The 7,152-nt window shown below is 33.3% G+C and overlaps 1 protein-coding gene across 8 annotated transcripts in view; it reads left to right on the top strand.

Annotated features, from left to right (window-relative positions):
- Positions 1-7,152, top strand: part of inpp4b (inositol polyphosphate-4-phosphatase type II B) — a 446,954-nt gene that overhangs the window by 192,131 nt on the left and 247,671 nt on the right. For all 8 annotated transcript variants that reach the window (XM_049481670.1, XM_049481669.1, XM_049481668.1 and 5 more), the window contains one exon: positions 2,855-2,934. In XM_049481670.1, the coding sequence (XP_049337627.1) occupies positions 2,855-2,934 (80 nt within the window). The remainder of the gene's footprint in view (positions 1-2,854; positions 2,935-7,152) is intronic.

Below are 7,152 nucleotides of genomic sequence, written 5' to 3'. Positions count from 1 at the left end.
TTTGCCAGTGTTTTATGGTTTAACATAATAAAATAATAATTTAAACAAAACTTACATTTTATTATTGTATACGATATGATTTTGCCCACCTCTAACTAAGATATAAAAAAAACAAGATTTTTTGCAGATTTGTAACAGAAATCAATTATTCATATTGTTATGATACTACTAATAATAATGCACTCCATATATCTCCATATATATAGATTAAAGTAAAAAAAAATTATACTGCACAGATATAATCTGTCTCTAGTAGATATTTAATAGAAAATGAGAACAGTGTGAATTTTTCTTTTGCTCAAAACAGGGAAAAAAATAGTACCCTGATGTGATAATAAGGGCTGGTTGATATGGCTGATATTTCAGGGTATAATATCGTTCACAACATTAAAAAAGGTTGGCGATATTATCGCGTACGATACGATATGGCACACCTCTAGACCTTATTTATATTTTTAAAATTTAATTATGAACAGAAAAATAAAAAGGTCCAAAATGGAATATAGTTGGAATATAATCTTTTTTACCTTAAACATTAAGAAATTAAGAAGCTTTTTCCCTGTTTTGCAAAGTTGCCTTTTTGATGATACAGGAACTTAAACATAAAACACAGCTGTAATTTACATGTACATGTCTCCTAAGCAGCACAGTCCGTTTAGAGCAGACACCTCACAGCTAAACCCACATGCGAGCGGCTGTGCTGTAGCTTGACGGGCTGCATGTGCTGCAGAGTGTTGTACATGCTCCCTGAGCTCAGAGACCTGATACTGAGCATTAACCAGAGAGTTCACTTCCATTATTAACAGAAATCCCATCTCATCTTTAATCTTACATGTATGAAGCTCTTAAACTCCCCCACTGCCACCAGGAGAACATGTGACTTACACAAACACTGCTGAAATATGCAGCATGCTAAAGCCTTACACTGTTTCATATACCACATACTGAGAGTCATGTAATGTCTGGAGAGGACTTCACTGGCCTGTATGATCTTGTGTAATGTTATTGAAGAAGAAGTTGTTGCTGATGATGATGATGATGACGAGAGAGTATGTTGTAGTTTTATATTGATTATGTCTGACTCAGAACTGTTGAAATTGCAGATTCTAAACTTTCAATCCATACTACATTTGTGTCAGCAGAGATATTGAACTAGAAAAGTGCTGCTTCTGAAGAAAAGAGTGATTGTGCAGCTGAAGCAGATCCTAGTTGATTGCTTAAGTTTGTTTATTGGTTGCTGTGGAGTTGCTAGATGGTTGTCAGTGGTGGGCAGTCAAATGTAATTTAATTTGTTACTTTACTTAAGTCGTTGTTTTTCCATAAAAGTATTTCCATAAAAATATGCTGTAAATATATGTTGTGTGTGTTTGGAAATAGTAAAAAATATTGTTCACATTATGTGACTCAAATAACTAAAAATGAACAAATGAACTATTGCATTGGAATACACTGTAAATACACTGTGAAAAAAATAAGGCACACTTAAAATCCTTTAATTTTTCCACAGATCGACAGTGCATCTTATAATCCAGTGCGTTTTATGTATAAATTTTACCAGCGTTATAAAGGAGTTTTAATTTAGTTCTCCAGCAGTATTAGCATTAGCCGCTAAGTGCTACCTCTTTTTCAGTTTCATTTCGGACTGTAGCCTGCTGCTAACCCTGGCTTGCACTGCTGGAGCAGTATTAGCATTAGCCGCTAATCACACTAAGTTCAGCAGTAAATATATTGAACTGTAGCCTATGCGTTTACTGTATTAAAACAAGCTACGTGAGACACTTTTGCTGTTCAGCAGTAAATATATTGAACTGTAGCCTATGCGTTTACTGTATTAAAACAAGCTACGTGAGACGAACTAAAGTGATTTTTGGGTGATTTTTAACTTTAAAACTTCACTTTAAGTTGAATGCAAAATATGTTACTTTTGGTTTATGTATGCATAAAAACATAATACCTAAACAAACGACACCAATCAGGATATAGCATACATTTTTTATTATTATTATTATTATTATATATATATATATATATATTTTTTTTTTTTTTTATTTATTTTGACCTGTAGGACACCCAGGTACCCAGTGCATATAAAGTTTGTTCTAGCCATTTTGCATTAAATTGTATTCTTTAATTTGTGACAAAATAATGGACCTTTAATTTTATATTTTGAATAAGAATTATATTTTTTTGTTATTGAATTATGTTTGTGTAATGTTTATTTATTTTTTTTCTTTTGTGGTGGTGCACTTGTGCGGTAGTTTGGTGGAGGTGGCTGGAAATAAGAGCTTTTAAAACCCCTTTTTGACCATGCTCTTACTCACCAATTTCATTAAATGCAGTTGTATTTGATCACTGACTAAATCAGTTATTTTTTTCATTTGTCACTGTGGCTGTGAATAAAAATAAATTAATTTTAAATGCATGCAAGCTAAAAAAAAATTGTGCATTATTGAGTCAAATGCTGTAAACAATTCATGATGTTTTATCAGAAGTTATCATTGTTTCAAAATACTATGTATCTATAATTGTAATCCAACATTTCCCCTTTCCCCTTTCCCCTTTCCCCATTCAGACAGATAGAAGGCTAATCTAGCATGACTGGAAATTAGTGTCTGGTCATGTTGAATAGATGGCAGCTGAGTGAACTGACCTACCTATAAAGACTTTGGTGTATTTTGTATTTTACTTTACAAAAATGCTTTTAATAGATCCTAAAGTGGTTCCTCTATCGCATCTTCTAAAGAACCCTTTTTAACACCTTTATCTTTAAGAATGACCAACAGTAATAGATCTTTTAATAACATTAAGCTTTAAGGTTTAAGCTTGTTTTTTTTCTCTCTTTTATTTTTTACAGAGCAGTTTCCTGGGTAGTGCTAGCTTCTCTGTAGCTGATCTCCTCAAGTCCAAGGACCAGCAGCTCTCTCTCAGCCTGAGGTAAGTGGGACTTGTAGTTCTTCTGCTTGGTCTGATGTCAGCATGTTTGGTGTTTCATTAGATTCATATCTAGTGGTTTGCACTGTGAGAGTAAAACTCTTACATGGTTTCTCAATATTCCTAAAAAGTCCTAAAAATGCCCTTAATTGCTCATATAATGTTTTAAATATTGGTCCTAAAGGTCTTTGTTTTTGTGCTTTGCGTTTCACAGTTTCCAAATTTGATATGCAAGTTTAGCTTACTGATTTAATGGCAGCCTGAACTAAGCAGAACTAATAGTATTATTTATCGCTCTAAGGGACGCTATTTTTTTTTTAGATACATTGCTTTTAGCAATGGAAACTTGAGGCATGAGAGTTAGATAACCCCAAATTTGCATTGTAAACTTTTCTTTTTTTGTGTCTGCAAAACTGTTTAATTATGTTTGTTAGAAGAAATGTTGTTTTTCTCGGTTTGCTTACTCAGTATTGGTGTTGTAGGCTTTTTGTCATTTTGCTATAGCAAAAGTGATAGATAGATAGATAGATAGATAGATAGATAGATAGATAGATAGATAGATAGATAGATAGAGAGATAGATAGATAGATAGATAGATAGATAGATAGATAGATAGATAGATAGATAGATAGATAGATCAGGGACCAACCATGCATCCATTCCAAAATGTATACAGTCTCTCAATGAGCTTCAAGAGGTGGCCACCTGAAATGGTTTTCCAACAGTCTTGAAGGAAGGAGTTCCCAGAGGTGTTTATTAGCACTTGTTGCTCCTTTGTCTTCTTCACTCTGTGGTCCAGCTCACCCCAAACCATCTGGATTGGGTTCAGGTCCGGTGACTGTGGAGGACAGCTCATTTTTTTGTTAAGTACATAAAACTCCACATGTGTTCATTCATAGTTTTGATGCCTTCAGTGAGAATCTACAATGTAAATAGTCATGAAAATAAAGAAAACGCATTGAATGAGAAGGTGTGTCCAAACTTTTGGCCTGTACTGTACATTAAACATTTCTTGAAAAATGTTATATAATGCCAAAAATGCATGGGCATTATACTCCACCATTTAAAAGGCCATTAAATAAAAAATCTAATTTTAAATAATACTATGCATTGTTATGAGAACTCTCCATTGGTAATTACAAATATGATTTTACTTAAAAAACAAAGAGGTGATGCTTGAAGTTAACCTTAAAATTATGTGCAGTATTAATATTTAAAGGAAAAAAAAAAAAACTAATCTGAAGCGAGGTGACATCAGAGATGTGTATCCAGATCCTGTCTTAAAAAATAAATAAATAAATACATAAATTAATTACAGACCCCCTAAGGATATAACATTCTGCCTAAAGGAACTTTCATGGTAAATGTGAACACATTGGCCAGTAAAGCCAGTAAATCCAGTATGCTATTAAAACAATCCTTAAAATGGACTTCAGTACATTGGCCTCAACCTGTTCACAGACCCATTTGGGAAAGTTTGCCTGGATCTCAGAGCGTTCCTTGCCAAGATGTCACCTCACGTCAGGCCGAGCTTGTGTTGCTCTTTCATCATTTACACGTCTTCGTTTTGTGTGCTTTGGAGTCGTATGGTATGAGATCCCTTAAGGCAGCATCTGTCAGAAAACCGCTCTGATCAAACCCAGCAGAGACGGCTCCGCTTCCTTTAGAGAAAGGCGCTCGCAGGGCTGCTGTTGGCATTAGCTCTGTATTTGCATTATTCAATTATTTTTGTTGTTTTTTCTGTGATTTTTCTGCTGTTTGGTATAGAATACTTTTAAACAGTGGTGCAAGTCATGATCCGTGCGTACCACAGTCCTGCCCAGTGTCAGAGCTCTACTTCTCCAACAATTGTTCTATTTATATATTTGAGTCCTTTCTGAGTATTAAAACAGTTTTAGGGCTGCACTTTCTTAATAATAAAGTACGTCATAGAAAAATGAAAAAAAAAAAAAAACACATTAAAAACCTCTGGAATATAGTCAAGGTGGAAATAGATGATCAAAAGCCATTAAACCAAGCTGAATTGCTTGAATTTTTGCACCAGGAGTAAAGGCATAAAATTATCCAAAAGCAGTGTGTAAGACTGGTGCAGGAGAACATGCCAAATATTGATTTCTAAGCTCTTTCATAAAACTGATTATATGATTATAAACTTGTTTTCTTTGTATTATTTGAGGTTTGAAAGCTCTGCATCTTTTTTTGTTATTTCAGACACTTCTCATTTTCTGTAAATAAGTGCTCTAAATGACATTATTTTTATTTGGAATTTGGGAGAAATGTTGTCTGTAGTTTATAGAATAAAACAACAATGTTCATTTTACTCAAACATAAACATATAAATAGCAAAATCAGAGAAACTGAATCAGAAACTGAAGTGGTCTTGTAATTGTTTCCATAGTTGTATTTGGCGAATCACTTTTTGAGGTTTACTTTACAAGGGGTTATTTACCATGAGACTGAAGGATCTACTCCTAAAACTAGTGTATTTATATGCTTGGACCACAAAGAAAAATGTTTCTGAAAACCACCGCAGATGTACTACAGGTACCGGTGCACGGAGATGTGGATTTCATTTTCCAGCAGCATTTGGCACACTGCCCACACTGCCAAAAGTACCAATTGGTCTTATATATTATATTCGGTACCACTTTATAATAAGATTACCTTCATAATGGGTTTATGAATGATTTATGAAGGAGTTTATTTATATTTATTAATTAGGTTGCAAATACTTTTGAAAAACCCATTAATAAGCAATTAATAAATATATAACAACACAAATAAAAATAGCAAATCCCAGATCTTTCTAGATCCTGATCTTACTTTGTGTTTTCCATTAATCAGCATTTAAACCTGTCATATTAATACATTTGCAATTATGTTTAACTATTTACTATAAATTTAATAACTAAGTAAACAATGAATTATTGATGCCTTTTCAACTGATGTGTTGCAACTGCTTATCAAACGTTTTTAAAAAATTTACAACATAATCAATAATAATTAATAATGTAATTTATAAACCATTTATAAACCCTTTATAAGGGTATTCTTATTTTAAAGTGGTACCTTATATTCAAATTTTCTGAGATACTTTTGGGTATTTCCAACTCACAATTCACTTCACCTTGTCATGAACACGTTAGCCAGTGTTCAACCTCAATTATACAAGAAAACACCTCATAACATGATGTGGGTGTTCCGAAACCATCCCCTGACACAATACTTTAGAATAAATTTCCATTCTGCTTTTCAATGACTTTTGTCCTGTCAGTGTAAGTTTTGTTATTTGTAACGGAAAGGTTTTTTTTTTTGTTCGGTGGTGGTGTTGCCAGTTAGTCATCTGTCTGCATGTAAAGAGTTGAGATTTCAGTGATAACAGCTGGGTTTTTTCAAGCAGTGATAATGAAGACACATTTATATGCAAATATGTAAACTTTTCAACTTCCTGTTGAGGGTTGTGCACACAATGTTCCTGTTCTTGTCATACTTTCACCTTCACTCATCTATAGTGACAGTCGAGTGCATGTTGTTCCAGAAAACTTCAGTTTAATTGGATGTAAAATGAAAATGCAAGTTAAGTTATCGTGCTTTTGTGACCTGTATAAAATCAGGGACCAACCAAACACATCCATTCCAAAATGTATATTGTCACTGTCCAATAAAAACCCTTACCTAAATTTTTGTCAATTTTTAGTTTACTACATCATTTGAACAGGCTAACAGTTCCTTACACTGTGCCAACATGTCTTGATGAACAGACCAATGGAATTTCTTCGAAATAACCTGAAATACCCATTACATTGACTTCCATTGAAAGTTTACAAGGTTTTTTTCTCTCTCTTGTTAAGTTGCTGTTTTGGAGATAAGTGTTTTTCATTGGACAGCGACGATATGTCAACCATTTCTTGAAAAACAGAAGATAGATAATAGCACAAAGCATGGGCATCAAACACCACCATTTACAAAGCCATTAAAAAAGCAAAAACTAAATAAATAATGATTTGCTTTTGAATGCACTAATAAACTTCCCATTGGTAATTAAAATCAGGCCTTAACTACAACGCCAAAGTATTAATGCTTAAAATTGATCTTGAAATTATATATTAATATTTAAAGACAAAAAAAAACTCTGAAGCGAGATGACATCTGTTTTGAAAAACACAGAGATGTGTATCCAGATGGGACTGAAATAATCAAAAGATCACTTAACAGTAAACA

The sequence above is a fragment of the Astyanax mexicanus genome, chromosome 7 (assembly GCF_023375975.1).
Source record: "Astyanax mexicanus isolate ESR-SI-001 chromosome 7, AstMex3_surface, whole genome shotgun sequence".
Taxonomy (NCBI): domain Eukaryota; kingdom Metazoa; phylum Chordata; class Actinopteri; order Characiformes; family Acestrorhamphidae; genus Astyanax; species Astyanax mexicanus.
The sequence above is the reverse complement of the archived record's forward strand: the minus strand, read 5'-3'. Positions and strand labels throughout refer to the sequence as shown.